Source organism: Eleginops maclovinus, chromosome 13 (assembly GCF_036324505.1).
Source record: "Eleginops maclovinus isolate JMC-PN-2008 ecotype Puerto Natales chromosome 13, JC_Emac_rtc_rv5, whole genome shotgun sequence".
NCBI classification, from domain to species: Eukaryota; Metazoa; Chordata; class Actinopteri; order Perciformes; family Eleginopidae; genus Eleginops; species Eleginops maclovinus.
The window spans coordinates 7,831,282-7,856,876 of NC_086361.1; the positions used below are offsets into that span (position 1 = coordinate 7,831,282).

Genomic DNA, 25,595 nt, shown 5'->3' on the forward strand with positions numbered 1-25,595 from the left:
ATATGACCTGTTCTACTACATTAAATATATTCAAATTATTATTTAAAATAAAATGAATATATAGTTTAGCATACTCAAGTTTAGTAAGTAAGAATGGTATGTTAGTTTCTGGTTTTGAACAGACCCACCCTCACATTAGAATGATTTGAGATCTTTTTTTTTTTTAACTGACCCTGTAAATAATACTTCAGAAGCTGCTGCTGTAATATAGACTAAATTCTGTTTAATAATCACATTTTCTAATATTTTGGTACCTATCCTGTGCTTTGATCAGTAAAAAGTGATAGCTTGAATTCCCTCAATCTTCCTTCTTGTTTTCCAGTCACCATCACTGCTCTGTTCCGGACAAACTTCCGCATGGATTTCCCTTTTGACCTGCAGGAGCTGCCTGCCTTCGCCATCATCGGGTCAGTGGCTGGATAACGGAGGCTTACATGGCAGCGTGTTTGTGTGTGTGCTTCCTGCAAATGTAGCATTTAAAATATTGAGAATCGAATGACTGGTTCCCTGTTTCCCTCAGGGGAGGAGAGGGAGAGACTTGCTTAGTAACACGGTGGTACGCATGAAAACTGAATGAACTTGGCTAATGTGGAGTTTATTTGTTTGTGCAGGATCTCCTGTGGGTTCCTGGGGGCGTTCTTCGTCTATCTCAACAGACAGGTGGTGCTGTTCATGAGACGCCCCAACGCCATGACCCGCTTCCTCACCAAACAGTGAGTCTTTGCTCCAAAGGGTCGATGTACATTTTTACATTTGCTGTCATTTCATTGGTTAAATGATGCTAATGGTATAAGATTTTCATAGTTACGCACTTAATGTACATTGAATAAACACTCACAGAGAGATGCCAAACCAACTTAAATAAGCTTTAATACTTGAGTTTATATAGAGTATATTATATGCTTTAATAATAAAAGCAGCTACTCCTAGGTTTATATCCTGAATGTACAGTTTGTGGAGGTATGTGTATCTATTAATTGTGCATTTAGTGTTTTTGTCAAAGGTTTTGATCATAAGGAATAATTCCTAATATCCGTCATTATTTACAATCCATATTCTTCTGTGTGTGTGTGTGTGTGTGTGTGTGTGTGTGTGTGTGTGTGTGTGAGTGTGTCCCTCCCCAGCCGGCTGATTTTCCCTGCTGTGGTTACGCTGGTCATCGCCACCCTGACCTTCCCACCTGGGTTTGGACAGTTCATGGCAGGAGAGGTCAGAGATCATATCTTGTTATCCCCCATTTAATTTCAGGGAAGTAAAATCTGTCGTCTGATTGTCAGTTTATGAACATACTGCGATGGAAACTTCTGGAGCAATGAAGACGAAACTCAGAGACACGGGGAGAGCTGGAAGTTTGATGGCAAACACTGAAGGTTTATTAAGACGTAAACGGACGGAGAATTGACAAGACATTTGCTGCAGCCACGAGTTGACACGGTGGTTGCCCGACCAATTCTGAAGATTTCTTCTGCAGTCCAAGGTTTTAACCAGTTCCGAATGGACAATCAACATTCTACATTAGTGAGGCTAAACAAATATGGGCCCTGAATCTAACTAAAGGTGTCGTACTTGGGAAAAGAATGCAAGTCAGTGAACCTACGTTCCAGATAAGAGGGGCTTCTAGCTGTCCCTAAACAATAATCTCAGGTCAGCTTGTGCTCGGTCATAGACTGGCATCAACAAAGCGCCCAAGCTGCCCCTCCTTAAGGGAGATTACAGCAACCCCAAGGCCAAAGAACTATGCCATGGGAATAGAGACAGAGGAAGGAGAAAATGATGAACTAGGTCAAAGGTTAAATACCAAAGCAAACTATTCCCTAACACATACAGCATCAGTAAATGCCACCCAATTATAGCAATTATCAGGCGCTAGGGATGTCATGACTACCACATTTCTGTAAACATCACAGTACCCGTCTTAGTACAGTATGTATTGTGACTAACTTGGTACTAAGGACTATAGAATATGGTTGTGGAATGTCTTTGGTATCTACCAGTACATTTGTGTTCTCTCTAAGTTTTGTTATGGCAGAGTACGCCTGCTTCAAAACAGCACAGACCAATGCAGCGGTGTCCAGCATGCATCTGCAGGCCGTGAAGAACAATAACCAGAAAGCAAAATCCATCATTATGTGAGTTTTTTTCTCCTGTTGGATTCCTTCAGTGTTGAGCCTCATCACAGAGCTGTAGACGTTATTAATATCAGCCTGCTGTGTTCAATTTACGGAAGCTACATCACAGGATCAAAGCTTGTTGAAGTTCAAACTGTGACCTCCCGGCTTCACAGGGAGACAACATGAACATTGTGAACAGCTTTGAGGGGAAAAAACCACAACCTTTGATCTGGCAGTGATAGAACCAATTAATATTAAATAATTGAGAAATAAAACATTCAGTTAAATCAACAGGTCTGTTTTAACACGCTTTGCAGCAAGCCACATTATTTCCAGTGCTTGGAAAAGTGTGACCAAAATGATTCCAATAATTGGTATAGGATCTGTACGCTCTGATGCTTAAGCAAGAACCAGATCTCTGCTCTAACACTATCAGCTTATTCATATGCATACATGGTCTTACTGTGATGTCAGCGTCTGTGCTTCAACGTGATTGGATGCCTTGTTGCCTTTTCGTGTACAACAGCAGTTTTAAGTTGAAAGCTGAGACAGCCATATGCAGTCTGAGAGATAATCAGGTGTAGGGCAGCACACTTTGGAAGAGAGGATCTGTCCCTTACAATGTTTTCAGTAGAATCCAGTTTGTAGCATGGGTATGCAGCACCACAATATTAAATTCTGGATTTTATCCTAATAAATTTGCCTTTTAACAAATCAACAGGACATTTAAATATTGCGATTTTGATTGTCGATAAAATGTGCAGAAGCTCAGAGTGGGCTAGGCGTCGGTCATATGATTTTGTAACTGCGTGTGTATCCATCCGTGTGCATTTGCAACGCCTTCACAAGTTTTCCCCCTTGCCCTTGGTGCATATCATTCACACCCTTATTGTAGAAATGCCTCTCACCTTTTCTAACAGCATTGATGGGACACAGCAGGGAAGGGATACATTTAAAACATATCAGTTAAGAAAAGTAATCTGCATTTCGTCCCCCCCTAAAGTTTATATATATCTTTCGGGAAATGAAATCCAGCTTGATAGTGCAGCGCAGAGTGACAGCAGCAGCAGCAGCAGCAGCAGCACAGAGAGGGTGAATAAGAGCTACACGCGTTGTGAACCAGACGTGAACCCAGAACTTGAAAAAGGCGCAGGAAAGCCTATTATTACATCCAGGCCCACAGCCGCCTTTCACTGAGCAGATCCTCAACATCTCCCTCTCACACACCAAGCCATGCACTTCAGGCTCGGCATTCAACCGTAGCTCAAGGAGGAAGTAGGAATCATTGAAATGGCGTTGGCGTTGCTTTCCTCCTGCAGCGGTGTTAAGCAGATGTGAGATCTGCTGCCATTTGTGCCTGAGAGTGGCTCAGAGGCAGCTATGCAAATGTTTTCAAAACGCTGCAAAAGTGAATTAGTCATTCATGAGTCATCTAAAGAGAATGAGTCATTGCACACGGCCACCCGCACCCGTCTGCTTCCAGCTCTGTGGAGCACTTCCCGTCTGTTTGTCCCACTTGAATTTCTTCCTCCCTTCACTGATTTTTACTCTCTTTTCTTTTCTCAAACATTTCATCTCCTCAATAAACCTTTTTCTACTCTTTCTTTCTATCACTCCTCTCTCTTTGGCTTCTTCTCCCAACTCTTCATCACCCCAAGCTTCCTCTCACATCCAACTTCTTTTCCTCTCTTCTTTCCCGACTTTCTGTCACCCCCTTTCATCCCTCTATTGCCCCTTCCTTCTTTTTCTTTCTTTTCTGCCTCTTTTTTTCCTCCAGTTTCTTCATACATCCCCATCTTACTCCTCTTCACTTCCCCTTTATTTATCATCTAATTCCCTCTCTTCACCCCCCCTTTTCCCACTTTACCCTCTCCTTTACCTTTCTCCCCCTTATTTGCTACTTCTCTCACCATTGTGGTTTTCTCACCCTTCTTCTCCTTTGCCCTCTCTGTCCATATGTTCTTATTCTCACATTCTCTCCTTCACCCATATTCCCATCTCCCCCTCTTGCCCCCCCTCAACAACTCTCACCCTAACCTTCCCTCTATACCATTCCCTCCACCTCTCCTTCCTTTCCTCCCTTCTCCTTCCCTCTCCTTCCCCTCTCCAGCTGATGCCAAGAGAGTGTATCAACTCCCTGTTTGACAACTTTACGTGGACAAAGATTTCAGGGTCTCCTCCGGTGGGTCTGGGCCGCTCCGCCGCCTGGCTGCACCCTGACGTCAGCGTCTTCGTCATCCTGCTGCTCTTCCTATTCATGAAGGTGTGTGGCTTCTGCAAAGTGTGGGCTGTTTTGCTTGGTTGGATAGGGGTTTGTTTGCTGGTCAAGTGTGTGTCGTTGTGTCAGTGCGTCAGTGTGAATGAGTGTACTTGGCTTTCTCCGCCTGACGTAAGCATTTTCGTCATCATCCTCCTCCTCCTCATTGGGGACATTAGTTGCAGATCACTCATGCTGTGTGTTGTTGAAGTGTCCATCTTTGTGTGTGTGTGTGTGTGTGTGTCTTTGTCTTTATGGCCAAGGTCAACAGTTCTGGCAAGCTGCCAGCAGTTCTAGCAGTCTTATGTTTTCTTGTTAGCAGCTCTGCGTACATACACACACACACACACACACACACACACACACACACACACACACACACACACACACTCACACACTGGACAGTCCCAATTCCTTCTATCTCAGTTGTTATCATCAGTGAGATGACCAGAATTCTGCTCTAGGTTCTGGATTGAATGTAGATGCACACAGGAATTACACAGCATGTACACATTAAACACAGACTAAAACACATAACAAAGAATAAAACAAAAATACATTGATTAAGGATAAATGGAAAGTGACTTAAAGGAGCTGACAGATTGTGCAGCTCGATCTCCTCAGGTAGGTCATTCCAAAGTCCAGTAGCTCTGAGAGAAAACGCTCTGTCTCCTTTGTGTTTGAACCTGGACCTTGGAACGACCAACAGCGACGCCTCGCCATGGGGCATTAACAGGTCAGATAGATAGCTTGCGGCGAGGTCTCTCAAAACCTGAAAAGTAGGCAATAAAACCTTAAATAGACGCTAAAGCAACAGGTAGCCAATGCAATGCAGTAAGGACCGGTGGACATGGTTATATTTCCTGGCCTGGGTAAAAAGGGAGTTTTTACTGGTACCAGGAGGAGTCTATTGCAGTAATCTAATCTACTGGTGATGAAAGCATGGATTAATGCCTAACCTGTTGGAAGAGAACAAGCAGTGCCAAGAAGCTTCAGTTACAAAATCTAGCACGGACCGGTCTAGAAAATCAGGCAATTAATTGATATGAATATGGATAACCTGAGAGCTGTGTGGTGCCTTTGTTCTGACAGTTCTCTGGTGAAATTATTGAGCATGCGGTAAGACCTAATGCCTCCCGCTAACGGGTGGCAACTGCCCTCGCCCATACAAATGAATGGGTGGTGTCATTACCACCCAGACAATGTCAGTGTAGAGGACCTCGTCTGAAATAACTAGATGACCGTCTGACTGGAATTGAATAGAGCTTAGAAAAATGAATGGATCCAAGATGTGATCTGACGAAAATCACACACACTCAGTAGAATGAAAAAATGTTATATTGTCCAACTCATTTAGGCAGATTGCCAATACTGATATTTGCCTTTTTTTTTGTTATTTGAAATACCAAATTGCACAGAGCATCAAGTCTCTCCTGTAGTGGAAGTATTCTCCCTATTGTGATCGTCATTGCCCACTGGCAAAACTCGTCCAAATTTTTTCCTGGCCTCCTCCTGCCTCAAAAATATTTTCGTCTCTGATGATTATTACACATAATTTCACTGGGGTCCTTTCTGATATTGGAGGTACTGACAAAAAAATGTAAGAACTGCAGGGACAAATAGTGGGACCCTACCAGGCCCAAATTAAGAGACCATCATTTGGCTTTTAATATTTGAGAAGAATGGACCTTTGAAGACACCAAGACAGAATCATTTGGAAGATATAACCTTCACTGAACATTTTTACATCTCACAGCCCAGCTGAGTATGCAGGCGGTGTAGGTGGTGGTTAATCCTCCTCCTCATTCCGTACCTACTTACAGTGAGTTGTATTCACATACTTCAATACTTGGTATTGCACTGTTGTCATTGATTTAATGAAGTAGGAACGGACAACAACTCCAGCACTGTTTCAAGCCTCATGTTTTGCATTTCTTGTTTTCATCGCTTACGGTAAAGCAGTTAGCCTGTCACTGTTACTAGGTCGTTATTGTTGCTAGGCTGTTACTGTTGAAATGTTAAACGTTACTTAAATGTTGGTGACTTTCTTATGTAAACAAACATACCGGGCAGTGTCAAGGTCAGCAAGAATGATCAAGGTCATGTCTTTGTTTTGCACAATATCAACAAACCAATTCTTGTGACATACCTAGTTGTCATCCGGTTCTAAAATGCAGACCCACAGGGAAACGTTGCCACCATCAGTTAGACTTGAAATGTAATCTAGACAGAAACACATGTCTCCAAAAATCCAAGCTGCTCTGAAGGCAAAGTGCGCCCACCCTGTGTTCAGCCTCCTGATATTCGAACTGTTTTTGCATTCCTGTCAATCTGTCCTCCCCCGTATTGTTCCTCATCTGTGACCAGAGCCTCTGAGTTCAAGTGATTCATGTATAAAAAACACACTCAGACAATGTCTGCTCTCTAAATACTGCGAGTCCTGACCCACTAACAGTCTGTTGACTGCTGAAGGACCAGCACCAAGCTGTTGCTGCCTCCTGTTTGAGGAAAAGCTGCAGCTTCTCAAGAGCTCATGCAGAGCAGTGCAGAAGTGAGAAACTGCAAGAGCAGAATACACTCTCAGTAAATACAAAACCAAACTTTTCAGACGACATGGAAGCCACATTCCACTAAGTTTATCCCTTTACACTCAAATGTGCTTGATAGTCTTTCTCAATATCTGCTCTACATGTTTTATTGGTCAGTGCTGTGAGTTTAAGATATGCTTAAAAAGATTAAAAATGTTCCCCAATAACCTGTCCTAGATCCACTCTCTGTTATTGGATTTACAAAAAAACAAATTCCATTTCCCTTTAAAGAGTCAATGCCGGCCTATTCTGTTGTTCTGCACTGTCTAGAGTTAATCTAGACATAAATGCCTCATAAATAATCCTATCAACAGGATATCAGAGTCTGTCACTCAGTTTCCTAGGCTGTATTAGTTTAGTCATGGTGTTTCTCAAAGAGCAGAGCGACTCCCTGTAGAGAAAACTTAATTCAAGCGAAGCTGAAAGCAGCTGGCTGTTAACTCTTCTCACAGTACACACACACACACCCACATATACAGTCTTACTGTGTTTTTCTGCTTTCGTGTCACCTCCTGCTGCCGTCAGCCTTTCTCTAATACATACTCAAACACACTCTGGATCTTCCTCTCTCCCCTGTGTTGATGGTTCTCTCTCGCTCTCTGATTCCTTTCCTCTTTTACTCCACCACAAAATTAGACTTTTTGTTTGTCTTTATTTCAATTAACCTGTCAGATGATGTGCTATTCAGATGCGCTGTAATGAAGCAAAAACAAATGAATATAAGGGGACTTCTGTTAGAATTTGGGTGACTCTTTGGTTAAATTAGTATTTTTTGCAGGTTGGGATGCAGACTAAGACCTCAATTTGGTGTATATGTTCAGTCAAATACATTGCCTGGCCAAAAAAAAGGTTACACACTCTAATATTCGTTGGACCGCCTTTAGCTTTGATTACGGCACGCATTCCCTGTGGCATCGTTTCCACAAGCTTCTGCAATGTCACAACTTTTATTTCTGTCATGCTTCAATTTTTCGCCAAGATCTTGTATTGATGACGGGAGATTCAGAGCACTGCGCAAAGTCTTCTCCAGCACATCCCAAAGATTCTCAATTGGGTTCAGGTCTGGACTCTGTGGGGTCCAATCCATGTGTGGAAATGATGTCTCATGCTCCCTGAACCACTGTTTCACAATTTGAGCCCGATGGATCCTGGCATTGTCATCTTGGAACATGCCCGTGCCATCAGGGAACAAAAAATCCATTGATGGAATAACCTGGTCCTTCAGTATATTCAGGTAGTCAGCTGACCTCATTCTTTGGGCACATAACGTTGCTGAACCTAGACCAGACCAACTGCAGCAACGCCAGATCATAGCACTGCCCCCACAGGCTTGTGACCTTTGTTTTGGCCGTGCAGTGTATATTGTAATCCAAACAATAGGAAAGAACATTTTGATGACAATCTCATACTTGACAATTTAGCAGAAAGTGGCAAATGCAACACGTCATTGGTTTATCAGCATTAGCAATATTTCAGATGTAGAATGTAGTTGGCTTATCCACACAATGTCTGCTTACAGGCAAGCTACTCACTAGCCTGTTAGCATTGACAAGATAACAAAGTTAGTTGGTTTACCGTGGGGCTCAAAATCAGGTTGTGACGAGCAAACCAGCATGGAAAGGAAATTTAGGAAGTATTATCTGATATTTTGTCAAACCACACAGACACATATACAGTATATGTTCAATATAGAAGTATAAATCCTTTTTTCCATCTTTATTCATGCTTTTTTTTTTTTTACATAAACCACAAGAACCTTCTAAATTGGATAGTTTTATCTGACGCTTACCTTTTTTTAGTGACCAATAAAGATGAGTTGGAGTCCTCAGTCAGTATATTATTGTGCCTATAACTATTTTTGGTTCCATCTCTGTCTTTTTATCGCATATTAAAGCACCCACATTTATTGTCACTCCATCTCTAACTTGTCCTATATCAAACAGTGTGCAATATTTAAATTCTCTGATCTATATCAGGATTTGTGACACTGATGAAAGTGTGTGCTGAAGGCCTGTGTGTGTGTGTGTGTGTGTGTGTTTCTGCACGACTGTGTTTGGCTGTCGGGATTAAAAGAGAGAAGAAGACTGTGAGCGCAGTCCTCTCTGCCATCAGGACGGCAGCCACCCAGTGAGAGACGCGCTAATGAGTTTTTATCTTGTACCACAGTAATTAAGTTCTCAAACGACTATGATAATCGATGTGTGTGGAATGGTAATCTGGACCGCTAAAATGCTAATGTTGTGTCACCCGCCCAAGCCCTTCAAATCCAAATGAGTACGTGGTGCCGGGGACAGAGAGCTGGGGAGTCCTTCTCTCTTAGACAGCCAAAAAAAAGTGTTGATAAAGGTGATCATTATCGAAAACAAAGGGTGTTATTAAGGGAGCTATTTCAAAGGTACACTATGGATAAAGAAATTGTTGCAGACAAACAGTGTAAGTAACATCTGGTGAGTTGAGCTTAGAGAAGTTTGTACATTATAATTCTCCACCCAGTCATCAGCCTCCACATCTGGGAGACAACCAGTTCAGCCACAGCACTGTCCCCTGCAGCTTCTCAGGAGCAGCTGTTGATAAGTGCCTTGCTCAAGGAAACCCATGGGTGATTGGGCCCCCTCCACACACACACACACATACACATACACACACACACACACACACACACACACACACACACTCACACACTCACTCTTCCAGATTAGGCTCCTTAAGCTGTGACCAGGTAAATGGATTGTTTTTCTCCCACTCAAACACAACCACGCAGAACTAATGGTCTTAATAGCGCATGGACTTTATATCGCTATGCAACACATGCAGTAAAGAAGTTAGCAGTTTTAGTTTAAAGGGTGGGTAAGCTCCCTCAAGAAAGGAAATATTAGTGAAAATGAAAACAGAAGGAAGAGGAAAATGGCTTCCTGTTTGCTCTTTTAAAATACCCGGCATTGATTGAGACGTGTTTGCACGCTGACTGTGGTTCAGCTTGAAGACAATGGTGTGAGGTTAACTTTAACTTCAGCCACATTAACATGCCTGGAATACAATGCGCATCGCTTTGCCTACGTTTTCCCGTGTTTAAAATTCAAAAGTGGGAAATGCCATTTGGATCTGAAGTTGATTTTGAGGCTTTGGTTTTATTGGTTTCCATCAACAGCTCTAGGTTTTTCTCTTTAACGTGTTGTCTGTTTCTTGTCTTGCAGTTCTGGATGTCTGCTGTGGCCACCACCATGCCCATTCCATCTGGGGCTTTCATGCCTGTCTTCATACTGGGTGAGAATTTACACCTGTAGCCTTTAAAGGAAGCAGGGTTTGTGTGGGGGGTTTATAATATTATAGTTATTTTGGGTATCAAGAATTGCAAGGCTTACATTTGCCAGTGTTTGCCCTTTAGTAGCAAATTAATGGCAGTTTTTAATCGTTGCTGAAATACTGAAGTTTTATGTCTAAGGGAATTCATGAAACATGCTGTCGAGCGGAGCGATTCATCGAGCAGCCTGCATCATTAATTATTATTCAGATCAACATTTTAGGAATCTGTTTATTTGCAGTTCATCAGTTGTTTTTGTAGCGACCTTTACCCATGCCTCACTTTAAATGATTCATCATTACAAGCCGCAAACAACTTGAGATGAATAAATTCAGCTCTAGATAGGCAGTGTCCTGTTTGGTGTGTGCCATTTGCACCATCACGCAAAACAACAGTTTCCAAACATGTGAATGAGACCATAACACCGGCTTCATGAAATACGAACGAGCATGACCGTCTCATAACAGACACGTCTCTCTGACTAATGATGTTTTGGACATTATCATGTTGGAAGTGATTTCTCTCAGCCTTTTCACCATCTGCTCCCTCAAGAAACACTGAGGACTTCAGGTCAAAAAATATGTCTAGAGATGAACGGAGGCTGACAATCTTTATGCTTCTTTTGGCTACATGTAACAGATTACCTCGCTACGTTACATATGTTTAATTTGAAAATAGCACTTCAACGTCATTGGCCCAAATCCAACCGGACTCCTCTGCAGGTTTATAAATAATAAAAAAATTGTATTTTTTAATTATCTGATGTTTATGACCTGTTTGGTTTTTGCAACGGTCTCTGTAAATATCCCAAAGTTTACAATCAAATGCACAATTGTACTGTTTTCTAGACTAGACATGGTTTACCGTGATAAATACATAATTTACTTACAGTGGGGCAAAAAAGTATTTAGTCAGCCACCAATTGTGCAAGTTCTCCCATTTAAAAAGATGAGAGAGGCCTGTAATTTTTATCATAGGTATACCTCAACTATGAGAGACAGAATGAGAAAAAGAATCCAGGAAATCACATTGTAGGATTTTTAATGAATTTATTTTCAAATGATTGTGGAAAATAAGTATTTGGTCAATAACAAAAGTTCATCTCAATACTTTGTTATATACCCTTTGTTGGCAATGACAGAGGTCAAACGTTTCCTGTAAGTCTTCACAAGGTTTCCACACACTGTTGCTGGTATTTTGGCCCATTCCTCCATGCAGATCTCCTCTAAAGCAGTGATGTTTTGGGGCTGTCGCTGGGCAACACGGACTTTCAACTCCCTCCAAAGATTTTCTATGGGGTTGAGATCTGGAGACTGGCTAGGCCACTCCAGGACCTTGAAATGCTTCTTACGAAGCCACTCCTTCGTTGCCCTGGCGGTGTGTTTGGGATCATTGTCATGCTGAAAGACCCAGCCACGCTTCATCTTCAGTGCCCTTGCTTATGGAAGGAGGTTTTCACTGAAAATCTCACGATACATGGCCCCATTCATTCTTTCCTTCACACGGATCAGTCGTCCTGGTCCCTTTGCAGAAAAACAGCCCCAAAGCATGATGTTTCCACCCCCATGCTTCACAGTAGGTATGGTGTTCTTTGGATGCAACTCTGCATTCTTTCTCCTCCAAACACGACGAGTTGAGTTTTTACCAAAAAGTTATATTTTGGTTTCATCTGACCATATGACATTCTCCCAATCCTCTTCTGGATCATCCAAATGCCCTCTAGCAAACTTCAGACGGGCCTGGACATGTACTGGCTTAAGCAGGGGGACACGTCTGGAAGTGCAGGATTTAAGTCCCTGGCGGCGTAGTGTGTTACTGATGGTAGCCTCTGTTACTTTGGTCCCAGCTCTCTGCAGGTCATTCACTAGGTCCCCCCGTGTGGTTCTGGGATTTTTGCTCACCGTTCTTGTGATCATTTTGACCCCACGGGGTGAGATCTTGCGTGGAGCCCCAGATCGAGGGAGATTAGCAGTGGTCTTGTTTGTCTTCCATTTTATAATAATTGCTCCCACAGTTGATTTCTTCACACCAAGCTGCTTACCTATTGCAGATTCAGTTTTCCCAGCCTGGTGCAGGTCTACAATTTTGTCTCTGGTCTCCTTTGACAGCTCTTTGGTCTTGGCCATAGTGGAGTTTGGAGTATGACTGTTTGAGGTTGTGGACAGGTGTCTTTTATACTGATAACGAGTTCAAAAAGGTGCCATTAATACAGGTAACGAGTGGAGGACAGAGGAGCCTCTTAAAGAAGAAGTTACAGGTCTGTGAGAGCCAGAAATCTTGCTTATTTGTAGGTGACCAAATACTTATTTTACCGAGGAATTTACCAATTAATTCATTAAAAATCCTACAATGTGATTTCCTGGATTTTGTTTTCTCATTCTGTCTCTCATAGTTGAAGTGTACCTATGATAAAAATTACAGGCCTCTCTCATCTTTTTAAATGGGAGAACTTGCACAATTGGTGGCTGACTAAATACTTTTTTGCCCCACTGTATTATCAGTATGACAGCATATCATCTTTGTCTCTTTTTCTGTGGTTTAGCCTAACCTCCTTCTCTGTCTCTCCTCCTGTAGGAGCTGCGTTCGGCAGGCTGGTGGGAGAGATCATGGCCACGCTGTTTCCTCATGGGATCGTGTTCGATGGCATCCTGTACCGCATCATCCCAGGAGGGTACGCAGTCATTGGTCAGTCTCCCTTTCCTCCTCTAAGCAATTAACTTATTTAAAACAACTCATAATTCCTCCTCCTTTTCTTCCCCTTTCCTCTCAGCCTCAGCTGGTCAGCAGTGGTTAAAGATTTTTCTTACTTCCCTCATGTTTTTTCTCCTCTTTTTCCAACTCAAACTCCCCCTATCCGTCCTTGGTTGTTTGTTGTGAAGTGGTCCTCCCCTCTTTATCTTCCTTGTCTCCCTCCCTTTACTCTCCACCATGCCCCTCCTCCTCTTCCTCTCCATCAGAGCATGTGGCCACTTTGCTCTGACAGTTAAATGTCACTGTGGGTTCCCTCTACCGTCCTCACCTCTGCCTCCGACCCAGAAAGGTGGCCTTCCTTCAATCTCCCCCTTGTTGCCCTACAAAGCCCATCCCCACCTCCTCCTCTCATGATCCCTCCTTGCTTCCTTCTGTGACTCCTTCTCTTCCCACTCAGGCCTTTGTATCATCCATTTTCTATCCTATGTTCTCCTACTCGCTCTTCAGTATTCCTCTTTTCACCTTCCCCTCACCTATCTTCTTATTTGCTTCCTCGCTGCCTTTCCCTTTTCCACCTAATTTCTCTCTCCTCCCTCTTCTTTCCTATCCATCCCTCCCATCCCTTCCTGTATCACTGACAGGAGCGGCAGCTTTGACCGGGGCTGTGACTCACACGGTGTCCACGGCGGTGATCTGCTTTGAGCTGACGGGTCAGATCTCCCACATCCTGCCCATGATGGTGGCAGTAATCCTGGCCAACATGGTGGCCCAGGGCCTGCAGCCCTCCCTGTACGACTCCATCATCCAGGTCAAGAAGCTGCCGTACCTGCCAGAGCTCGGCTTCGGACACATGAGGTGCGTGAGGAGTTCAGACAAAAAAAAAAAGAAAGCCGTGTTTCAACAAATCTCTAAATGTGTGCTATGTGCTTACAATTCCATATCAAACACCGTCTGTCCTTCCAGTTAATGGTGAAGGACAACTGTGCACTGCTTGTGTGTTTACAAGTTGTTTGAGTTGACAACCACCATCTGTGTGTCTGTCCTACAGCCAGTACAACATCATTGTAGAAGACATCATGGTGAGAAGGGTGAAGTTTATTTCCTCTCAGTCCTCATACAGAGAAGTCAAACACCTGCTGGACTCCTCCTCCATCAACTCAATCCCACTGGTTGACTCGAAAGGTAAACTCAACTACCATAAAACCAAGTGGAAATATGTATTTTCTTACATCTGTTCTGCACTGCACAGTAAATGTCATCTAAACACTAATCTACAGAACCAACTCTTTAACCTACTTCTTGTTTCTAAAGGATAACAAAAGCAGGTAGTTTTGCCGCTGTTGAATTGTGTTGATTATTCTTCCTCTTCCTGCTTATAGACTCTATGATCCTATTGGGCAGCATTGACAGGTTGGAGCTCCTCGCTCTCTGTGATTGGTGGTTGTCACCAGAGAGAAGACTCCTGATGCAGGTAAGGAGGATCAAAACATTCAAATATATATATCTTTCTTTTATTTTGTTGATTGTGTGATTTGCCTCGAGTATGCAGACAACTATCCAGATATAAAGTAATTGATAATGCTATTATCAGCTACATTTTTGACCTACATATCAATTATAACGTTTTTTATGATGATTAAATGAAAAAAAGGAACTCCAGAATACTAGGATATGTTCCTACTCTTAGACCTGTAATTTGGTTAATGAACAAATCTGTGAAAGGAAACCCCATTTAGAGTTTATAATATAACTGTATTGTAAATAGTTATTCAAAGTTCCATTATGTGGCTCCTTTGATCTGCTGATAGACCCCAGGAGCATCATTTCATGCCAGCTGAAAGGCCTTTTTAACAGGAAAGACGCATCCTGTACTGTATGTCATCTAACAATCCCAAATGGGGTAAACATAAAACAAAAGTAGTTTTTAGGATAAGTGAAGCAGTAAAATAATCAGGGTGTAAGACAGTGTAATAGTTTCCCACTGATGGTGCAGTCTGTATTGATCTGTTTTCCTGTATGTGTGTTCAGGGTCAGAGCTTGCAGGAGCAGAACCAGACTCAGAAGCACAGCTGGGAGTCCTTCGCCTATGTAGACGAGGAGGAAGAGGAGGACGGAGAGAAGGTGGGGCTCTGATGTGCTTTATTTCACTCGTTGATAAATCAAACACTATTGTTAACTTTTAGCGTTTGTATTGAGAGGACCTTTAGTAGAAGTGGCTTCTTTGTAACTTTTACTCCTGGTGTGCAGGGCAGCCCGGTGCAGGAGGAGAGGAACGGCCCCCTGCCTCCCCCCAAGCCTCAGGAGCCGTCCTCCAACCACACTGCTCCTGCCCCTGGTGAGCTGAGAGGACTTCATATTCCTGAGTACATTTTGAGTTTTTGTTTGAATTAAATTCAGTATTTCTGGATAGATCTGTTGTGATGTTATTATGGTTTGGAGTCAAGATCTCAACTGGTAGAAAATAGGGCTGGCCAATACATCTTTATTATATCTATATTCTGATATAGTGTAGTTTTGGATATTGTTAGTGTTGTCTTTTCCTGGTTGGTTATGGAATGTTCTCTACTTTCTACACTGTGGTTCCTGGTTTGTTATTTGTATGTATCCACTAAGTCCATATACCTTAGGTCTATAAACCTAAAATATTGTTGCAATATCCAGGTATTTGCCCAAACATTTATTCCAGAACCCAAAAAGCCCTTGCTATCAGACCCCAGACCTGAACTGGCCCAGGAGGCATGGCCCGGCACCAATTTCACCGCTGATTGCAATTAACAAGTTGAATTAGATGCCAAAACCAAACTGTGATTCACCTATTCTCCCCTTTTTCTGGTCCTGCAGCATATAATCCTTTCTCCTTGCCAAGGAAAAAGTGGCAGAAAAGTGTCGATCTATTCCCGTACACGTAACTTTGACAGTTGGCCTATTTGACCTACAATAACAAATACGTGTTGCCACGGAACCTGAACTACACAGCAGTAAGCATCATGGGTCTCAGGGTTTGGCTGGACCCATAAGAAAACTTTGGAGAACAAACACATTTCCTGCTCTCTCTTCCTCAGCTCTATTACAGTCGTCTGACAGGAAGTCACGGCTGTGCAATGAAAGCCTCATGCGGCTTGTCATAGTAATATGTATTCCTTCAGACAACTTTTGCTTGCTAGGGTGATGTAATGAGATTATTTTTTTGCTCTGTCTCCAATACTTCTCTTCATATGTTAACTCTTATGAGCATTTAGTCTGGACCCAGGCGTCATAAAGCTCACCAGCTTCTCAGATGTGTGAAGTACATTTCGTCAGCGTTTATGAACTATGAAAGAAAAACCATGTGAACCAACATAGGAATAGGAACAGTATTTTATCGTATCTAAAGCCATTTCATACATGTTTGGTTCAGACTGTAACACTGCCACAGGTGAGCTTAAGATAGAGGGGTTTTTATCAACCTCATTTTTAGTTGTTGTTTTTCTGCCTTTGTCGCAAAGTATGGCTGATGATGGAGTGAAACGCAGGAAAGGGGGAGGGGGGATTTGGTTTGGTAGCAAGTTTTTTTTCAAAAAGCCAGATACTGTGTGTGTATCGTGGTACAGAAAACTTCTCAGTAGCCGCTCGCACACAACCGTCTCCAAGTGAAACGGTATCCAGGCAACAACAATAGGGAGTTGCATGGGTCGTGGCAGACTCCATCTGCAGATAGGGATGGTGTTATTTTTCCTCTTCAGCTCAAAGTCTTTCAAAAAGCTGTTCACATTTTCAACCTTCACCCACTGACTGCATCCCCCCCCCCTCTCTCTCTCTCTGCCAGAGAAAGGTCCTCTCCAGTCTGTGAGGAAAACACTCAGGAACCTCTTCACCTCTAAGAGCACACCGGCAGAGGGACAGTCACAGGTGTGTTTATGCATGTGTTATGGTGCATCTGTCATTCCCAGGCATAATTGTGTGAACTTATACAACAACTCAGTTATTCCCACCTGGGGGTCCCCGGGAGCCTTGTTAAAAGACCCAACAGATGCACTCCAACTGGCCAATCCTTAATTAAACGAAAACAATCACTTTGCAATGATGTTGGATATGGAAAAAATATTGTAGATATCAAATATGGGTTGACCTGATGTCTCCTCTGGCATTGCTAGAACTAGTGTCTTTAGCATTAGCTCAACTCAATCATATTTGGCCTCCTGAGACGGTGATTAAAGCAGCATGAATGACCTCAGGGTGTTGTAAGTGACAACTCTACCCCTGACAGTTCAGAGTCAGACGAACATTTCAATGCTAACAAAGACTTTGAGTCAGCTGTTGAGCCATGAAGCAGCGCCTCTTAAGGAAAATAATGGACAGACATTCCTAGGGTAGGTACGTCACTCCAGGATCTACGGTCTGAGGGTCGTGAAATATAGAAAAGGCTTTCAATGTCTCTTTGATTGCAATTGTGTTTGTATCTGAGGTGGTATATCTTGGTTCATCGGGTTTGGTAGATATTGATACCTGCTCAAAAGTTAGGAAACCTCTCCGAAGGAGTCTGTTACTTCTCTATTGTCATCTTGCTCACAGACATCTTTGTTTGCTTCTCCATGTCTATGATTTTGAAGACTTTTCTTTCTGTATTTTTATTCTTTTCAGGCCAATTAGTGGAGCCACATCCTTTTTTGCTTTTCTCCAAATCTCCACCCATCCCTTAAGAAAAGCCATCCCAAAACCACATGCTCACGCTGACACTGCGAGGGATATAAATATTTATCCAATATTTTTTTTTAGGCTGCATTTGTCATTATGGGCTCTGCTTTCTATCCAGGCAGAAACACACTTATCTGACTGACGGACCATGCACAAATACTGCTTCCTCATCCACATACACACTCCCCCAAGTGGAGCACCACCTTCTCATATGGAAATGGGGGAGCCAGATACTGGAGGGGGAGTTATTATTCGGCTCGGCGATGAGCCTGGCTCACGGGGGAAGCAATACATGTCGTCTATTTACACAAGCAGGAATAAAAAACACATTAGAAATAAGCATATGCGTGTAAGCTTGTGAGATTAGAATTTGATTTCTGTGCCTACTGCTGTGCGCTGTGTATCACCAGTCTGATTTTCTATTATGTTTTCTGGATGCAATCCTATTCCTGCATGGGGATTGTTTAGACAGCAGCCCTACAGACCTGAATATCAAACAGACACACAGTAGAAATGAAGCCAAACCTTGGCTGAATTCTGCCGGTGAATCAGGTATTTGTCCACTTTCCCAGCCTCTGATGGCAGGTAAGCAGACACTGACCTTTAGAAAATTATCTTGCTGGTGTAGTAGTGTCAGCATCGTGTTCATTCATTAGTATAATGGCTGTGGTTACAGTGATAAACACAGCGACACAGAATGCAATTACTGATTTGTACAGGTGAGATTCAAATAACAAGGGACTGTGTAAAAATGTCAAAGCTTTTAAATAATGCTTGTCTATTTGGTTGGTTGATAAAAAAAGGAGTCTCCCTGCTGCTTTAGCTATAGAAACCTCACACCTGTTGCACCCTGTGAGGAAGTTGATGTTTTTTTGAAGAACAGTAGCAGCTCATGTGGTGAGTAGAGGGACACATTGCTAATAAATGTAGTTTTACAGAACATGTCACAGCAGGTGTTGGCCTGGATTTCGCCTACAGTTTACTCAGAGCAGCTGTGCTGTGGGAGGGATGACATGAAGAAAACCAGACGAAAGCAACCCGATTACAATAAATGTGTCACTGCATTCTGTCATAATTGCTGTAAAAGAAACATAAATTCCAATTCAAGACATGTCAAATACTGTTTTAAGTATAAGAAAAGTAGTTTCTGTAGAAGTTTAAATCGCAGGTGACAGGTTTCATAAATCTGAGAGTAAATGTTGAGTAACCACATTGTATATCTGAGCTGAAGTTATTGGAAACCCTTTGTACTTTGAGTTACTTTCCTTTGCTCTCCTCATGTAAGATCCAGATTTACATTTTCTTATGTAAATTGTTCACCAACATGTCATCTTATATCTGTCTCTTCCTTTGAACTGTCCCCAGGAGCCCTGTCCTCCTCCTCTGTCAGACCCTATGACACCAGACGAGGTATGCTGATGATGGAGGGGCGGTGGATTTGCATGGTTTTGTGGTGATCAAATACTCACACACTCTCGGTCCTCTGTTCCAAACGTCTAAGGTGGAGCAGGTTGTTGCCTAAGAAAAAATGGTTTACATCAAAACTCCAGTTGTCTCGCTCTCTTACCAGGTTGGCAGCAGAAAGCTCAAAGCAGACCCATGCAATAAAAAAAACCCAGATGAAATGATCTACCGGTAGCACATGATTGGTCACACTCTTTATTTTGGTATAGCATGGTTTTAAAGAAGTTAAGTTGAATCCCCTAGTTTTGCATTCATGTAGAGGTTAGATACTCTTATTCCGAACATGTGCTGAATCAGAAGAAAAGAGTTCACTGAATCTGTCAGCAATGTGAACTGACATTCAAAATCACATTTGCGGTTAAACAGTCAACCAACTTGTTGCTGCTTTTAGCACATTTTTATTTAGTTTTTCTCCATGCCAAGTGAAACCTAGCAACTAAACTCAGTACAGTTCTGAATGAATGCTCTGTGGTTAACTCACTGTGATTTCACTGCTGGCCATTTAAATCCATGTCACATGTAGGTCCCATGTTTTAGATATCTGTGTCACATGTGAGGAGACGCCTCAGAATTGGAGTGAAGACAGCCAGAATCCTAAATGAGAAATCTTTGTTCATTGGAGAGCACAAAAACATTACTGCATCCTCCAGAGTCCTGCTTTCCCTTTACTCCCCCCTGGCTCTTTCCTAAAAGGCCCCCATAGCATCGCCCTGTTAATTCGACAGGACTGCTGCACCAGGCACAGGCTGCTAGGTAATCCATAGAGAGGCTACAAGCTGTCAGACCTCCTGCATCTCAGAGGGGAGACCAGTGACATGCAAGGACGGAACACCAGGTTTTAAGGTCGTTCACAGCTGTTTAACTCTCCTCCCCCCCTCCTGCACACCTTTACTTTTACACCAACAGTAGACATGGATATTACCAGTGCTGGGAAGTAACAGTACATGTGATTGTTTTGATTTATTGCTTTACACTTCTTCTCCACCACATTTTAGAAGCAAGTTAAATATCTGAGTAGTTCTCCCACCTCTGGTTATTACCCATAATTCACACAAATCCTGATATTTCCCTTTAATTAAACATTTGAGTGTAAGTTTTTTCATCATGTGAGTAACTCTGAACTGAAGCCTGGAAGCTCCGCCTCTGTGAACCTTTGCTTCTTGTTTCTGCTGCAGATCGCCTGCGTGGGAAGAGGAGGAGATGGACAAGCCGATGGAAATCGATGAGATACGAATAGACCCCTCCCCCTTCCAGCTGGTCGAGAGAACATCCTTACACAAGGTTGGTGAAAAAAGACCGAGACACACAGGTGTCACAAAGGTCTTTAGGGAACCCAAGATTGACAAACGCACTAAACAGAAAACATTACTTCCGTTGCTGAGATAATTATATGATTATGATTTTTTTTTTTTACATAGAACGAAATCTGTCATACTTAGCAATTCACCAACGAAGGTAAATTTCCTTTTCTAATTGTTTCATATTGACTTAAAAGCGATTTGAAGGTTGTTATCCCTCTTTGTTTTTCATTGTATCACTTTAATGAATTTGCTGCTGAAGTGAATATTGATAAATGTTTTAGTGTATGAAATGCTCACTGGAGACATCGACTTCAATCTCCCCTTGTGCACACCAAGCCTCTTCTTCATCACCCCATGTTTTTGGAACCCGCTTGTCTGTTGTAGTTGCTATGTAACAATAAGTTATTGGATGGATAGTCCAGATTAATTTCATGTAAACTCACCATTTTCAAGAGTAATTTTTTTGACACAGCTATTATATAATCAGTATAAATAGAGTAGATGGAGTTCTGCTCCTCAGGCAGCAACAAGTCTTTTGTGGATGCTCCCACACTCGGCACCTCAAGGTGTTTACTTCTATCATCTCTTTCGGATCTGGAAAACCTTGACTTTGAAGGGGAAGAGCTACATGACAAACAGTAATGACTGTACAGCTAAAAGAGCCTAACAACATTAACATTTTGAATAAAGATCCAAACATGTTTACAGTAGGCGGATGGGTTGTTACATAAACATTCAGATATGTTTAGGTGGGAGTTGTGCCTGATGGTTATAGATGAAGTAAGTTTTCGGTTTAAACTTTCATTGTGAGAAAAACTTTAACCATTGTCCCCGCCAGAGGAGTCAACAAAAGAAACAACCATCTGTTTACTTCTCAATTCATTTATTCCCTGATCAGAACAAACACAGATTAAGCATCATGATTCTAGTTCCAGCACCGCTCAGCAATAGTTTTGGGCACAATATGGAATATTCAGTCATTCAAATGTAATTTTTTAAATTGTTTTCAGATGTTTATGTTTTAAACATGTCAACCTCAGGATCCAAATAGTAACTGCAGTGAACCGATTTTCCACTGGTGTTGCTTAGATAGCAATTTTTAGACATTTCCTTTCAGAATTTTGATCATATTTTAATTCTCAACATAACTGCACACTGCGGGTTTCTATTTGCCAGACAAGCATGCTATGTTGTGTCTGTATCTGCATAGTTCAGCTTTCCACATTGGGGATTTTAACAATATGTTAAAAATATTAAATTGCAGCTCGTTGGGTGCCTTTATATGCACAACATTTTTTTTTTGTCCTGCATTGTACAATCACTGTGAAAGGCCAACAATGTCCCAATGACAAATCTGAGGGCGACGAAGGATTTGCAGAAAGCGTGAAACAGGTTGTGACATTGCTGTTGGTGGTTTTTCTTCAGTGTGATTCAATTCTCCATGTATTAACCAGAATATTATTGCATAAAGGGGTCTCTGTGGTCGAGGTGTGCTGATTCACAGTGGTGAAAGAAGTGCTCTGATCCTGTTTTGAAAAAAAAGTAGCAAAACAAGAGTTTAGAATTTCTCTGTTACAGGTAAGTAGTGCAAGTAATTCGAAGTTATACTTGAGTTTATGGATATTATGTAACTTACTTTACACTACTCCAGATGCATACAAAAGCTCATACAAAGTGCGGCCTTAGCCAGAATATGCTGAGTTCTTTGAGCACTGAAACGGGGGCTTTTTCTTTCCCCGGTTATTCTGCTTTCATCTTTCTCTGTCGCGCTAACCGAGCTGACCAGTCATGTAAAAGTCTGGAGTTACAGAGCGATTCAAAAGGCCTTCCTGTTCTGAGAGGTAAAAGTCCACATTCGTCCTAACGTGACCTTCCTCTCCCCAGACCCACACCCTGTTCTCTCTGCTGGGGCTCAGTCATGCGTATGTGACCAGTATTGGCAAACTGGTGGGAGTGGTGGCACTTAAAGAGGTAAGAAACAGTTATTGCTGTCCATGTTTTTTTTTTTTTTATTCCTTCTAAACTCTGTCTGATGACTGCCGCCTGAAACCAAAAGTAAGCAGTAAAGTTGATTAAACCGCCATCCATCTCCGTCCAGAAATCCTTTTTCTTCAGTCAACATTTAAGAAGCTTCCTTTGACTGTTCTGACTTTGAGGAGTCCAATTGGTGTTTGCTTCTAATTTACTCTGAGCTTCATAAAGCTTTTGTTAGCATAATCAATATCCTCTCTAGATGATACAGGCTCTCTTTGATCTACTTCACTCCTTCTGTCTTCCCCCGTTTTTGTCTCTGTCTCACTCCTCTGTTCCTGAACCTTCATCCTTTACCTCAGCTGTTTCTCCCTCTGACTAAAAACTGGTGCTGTCTTTGTACTACTTTCCTTAAATTTCACCACTTCCCTATTTTTATTTCCTCCACCATATTCCTCCACCTCTCCAGCTCCAGAAGGCCATCGAGGGCTCTACCCGCTCTGGCGTCCGGCTCCGTCCTCCACTCGCCAGCTTCCGCAAACACAACTCTGTCCCTAAACCTCCACCTTCTTCTACTCCCTCCTCTCCGACCTCCACCACCTCTCCCTCAGCTCTCCCTGCTCCCCAGCCTCTACTCCTGCCTCCCGCTCACCATCATCTCCACATCCACGAGACTGAGACGGAGGTGTGGATCGAGGGCGTGACCCTAGAGGTGGAGGGGAGCAGCAGCTACACCACGGGGAGCGGTGCTGTCAGCGGCAGTCCCGGGGCCTGCAGCTCTCCCAGAACCAGTTGCAGTGACAACAGCAACATCACCCTCCCTCCATCCGCCACTCCTCCCCCCGTCCCTCCTCCCTCCACCCCTCCTCCTTCTCCTCCCTCCACCCTGACGCCCTTACAGAGACTGCTTGAGGGGGATGAAGACAGTGATGATGAGCCGATGGTGTAGAGTAGATGAGTGATGGTTATGTTTTTTTATAATGGAAAACTTTTTTAATGGTCTGAGTTTTTTTTCTGTTTCTTAACTTGTTGCTCTGGTCTTTGGACACTCATTTACCTCTTTTTGGCGCTGTTTATCTAGAGTAAAGATTTCAGGCATCATTTCTTAATTTTTGAAGACAGTTTATCCCTTCCTACCGAAAACCCCTCCCACCCCGACCTCCTTCACCTATCCTCGATAAGCTATGTGTGTGTTTCTATGAATACTCAACCTGCCTCACTACATACGTTCTCAAGAGTTGAATCAGTTTGAGTTTATACACCCTGGACTGTAGTTGATGTCATTGCTTTTTCTCCATAATTATGGCAAAGAACTTATAGTTTTATCCAAGATCATTTTCTTATCCAAACAAAGCCCACAATTGAATATTAGATCTTTTAATTCTATTTGAAATCATTATGAAGTCACTTTTCAGAGGACTAAATGAATACACTTCCATAAGTTGCATTTAGATGGATCAGACTCTTTGCTATACCAAAGTGCTCTCCATTACAACATTTTCTGCATCTTTTATTTTTTATAAACATAATATAGTCTTTTAAAGAGTAATCCAAACCTGTGCACACAAGAAGTGAATACTAGCTCTGTGTAACCTGTGTCTTTTAAAACGTTTTTTATCGGATAAAGCAGGAGCTATTGATTTTTTTTTTTTTTTTTAACTGGCAGCAGACCATGTGTATAGCAGCAGATTTAAGAAGCTGTGCAGACTGTGTGGAGGATTGTCCAACGCCCCAAAACGACCTCCAAATTGTGTGCTGACCTTGTGGCTGCGGCCTCAGAGCTCATCTCATCACAGTTAGCTTGATGGATGCTGCAGCTAAAGGTGATGGGGGACAAACTGCTGAATGCTGTAGGTCCAAGAGATAATTTCCCCCCAAAGAAACCTTCCAGATGTTGTTAAAATAAGGTGACTATTCTTTATGATTTCGGATTATGATTATGATATATATAATGTTGCACAAAGAAATTCAGACAAATAGACAGTAGCGTTCAATTCCTAGATGAAATCCATCTTGCTAACAACAAAGTGACATTCATTACAGTGACGGACAGCTGACATTAACACGTTTAATGAAGATGAAGATGTATGTTGACATAGAGATATTTACCAATTACTACATTAATTAGCTTAATGAATTCCCTCATTAGCAATAGTGTTAAATATAGGACTGCCAGTGTGATTATGAACCTGATCAACTAACCAGAGAAATACAATTAGCTATCTGAACATTAGAGCACCAATGAAGTGGCATGCTGTCCCTTTGCTGTTATTTTATACAGTAAAATAACAGCAAATAAAGTGCTATTATACATGAGTGAAGCATGGGACTCAACCATACATACATCAAACTTACATCAAACCCCATGGAATACCAGTTTGGTACCAATGGAAAAACAAACCAATTAACCAAAGAGGCTGAAGCTGCGCAGAGGTTTAGAGCTGGGGGTTATTTCCTGTTGAGGTCAGCATAAGTTTGCAGTCTTTAGATTAGATGTTGATGTATAAACAGTCACATAAAGTAAGTTGAACTAAAAAAAATCTCAAAATGACTCCCTAAACTACCCTATTGCCTCTTAGTTGAATTCTGAAAGATGAAGCTTTCTTTTTCTTAACTCCTTCAAAATGAAATCTTGATGATGAGTTTAAATTCTTCGCTTTCTCAAACTCAGTTAAGGCTCATAATACTGTTCCTAAAAAAACGAATTTGATCTGAAGTGACTACCTTGCCAATTCTATTTTTGAACGTTTCTCCTTGTGAAGCACCTTTTTTTATGTATCCCTCCATATCTACTGTATATCTCCTTATTATCTCCTGGATTCAAATGCTCAGGTACTGCCTCAAACGTCTTTAAAACTTGCAGATTCAACAAAAAGCTTTTTCATGATGTGTGTGTGAATTAAAATGTGTGTGTCCATTTCTTAAGAGAGCTCTGTACCGGTCTGATGTCTTCTGTCTGTCTGTGGTGGTTAATATATTTTTAAACTCAAATGCTATCTTAAATGTGTAAAACTGTGAAAGATGTAGCGAAATAAAGTTTTATTTAGCCTTTTTTTTGGCATTTTTCATCTTGATGTGTTGATCTTTATTCATCCAGGTTAAGACTGACATGGAGGAAAGAGCCACATTAACACAGAAAGAAAAGTTTCTCCTATACTCACCTGGAACAAGAGCTGAACTCAGACAAGGTAGGGCAGAAATATAGTTTTTACTCACGACGATGCTGTCCAAAATAAT

At 42.1% G+C, this 25,595-nt stretch overlaps 1 protein-coding gene across 1 annotated transcript in view; it reads left to right on the forward strand.

Moving 5' to 3' along the window:
- Positions 1-25,426, forward strand: part of LOC134875279 (chloride channel protein 1-like) — a 35,152-nt gene extending 9,726 nt beyond the window's left edge. The window contains 16 exon segments of the mRNA XM_063899784.1: positions 323-407; positions 612-713; positions 1,125-1,209; positions 4,222-4,374; positions 10,151-10,220; positions 12,832-12,942; positions 13,590-13,803; positions 13,997-14,130; positions 14,328-14,419; positions 14,977-15,069; positions 15,196-15,283; positions 16,754-16,836; positions 18,988-19,036; positions 20,267-20,367; positions 22,272-22,358; positions 22,828-25,426. Of these exon segments, the coding sequence (XP_063755854.1) occupies positions 323-407; positions 612-713; positions 1,125-1,209; positions 4,222-4,374; positions 10,151-10,220; positions 12,832-12,942; positions 13,590-13,803; positions 13,997-14,130; positions 14,328-14,419; positions 14,977-15,069; positions 15,196-15,283; positions 16,754-16,836; positions 18,988-19,036; positions 20,267-20,367; positions 22,272-22,358; positions 22,828-23,307 (2,027 nt within the window). The 3' untranslated portion in view covers positions 23,308-25,426.
- The last annotated feature ends 169 nt before the right edge of the window (positions 25,427-25,595 follow it).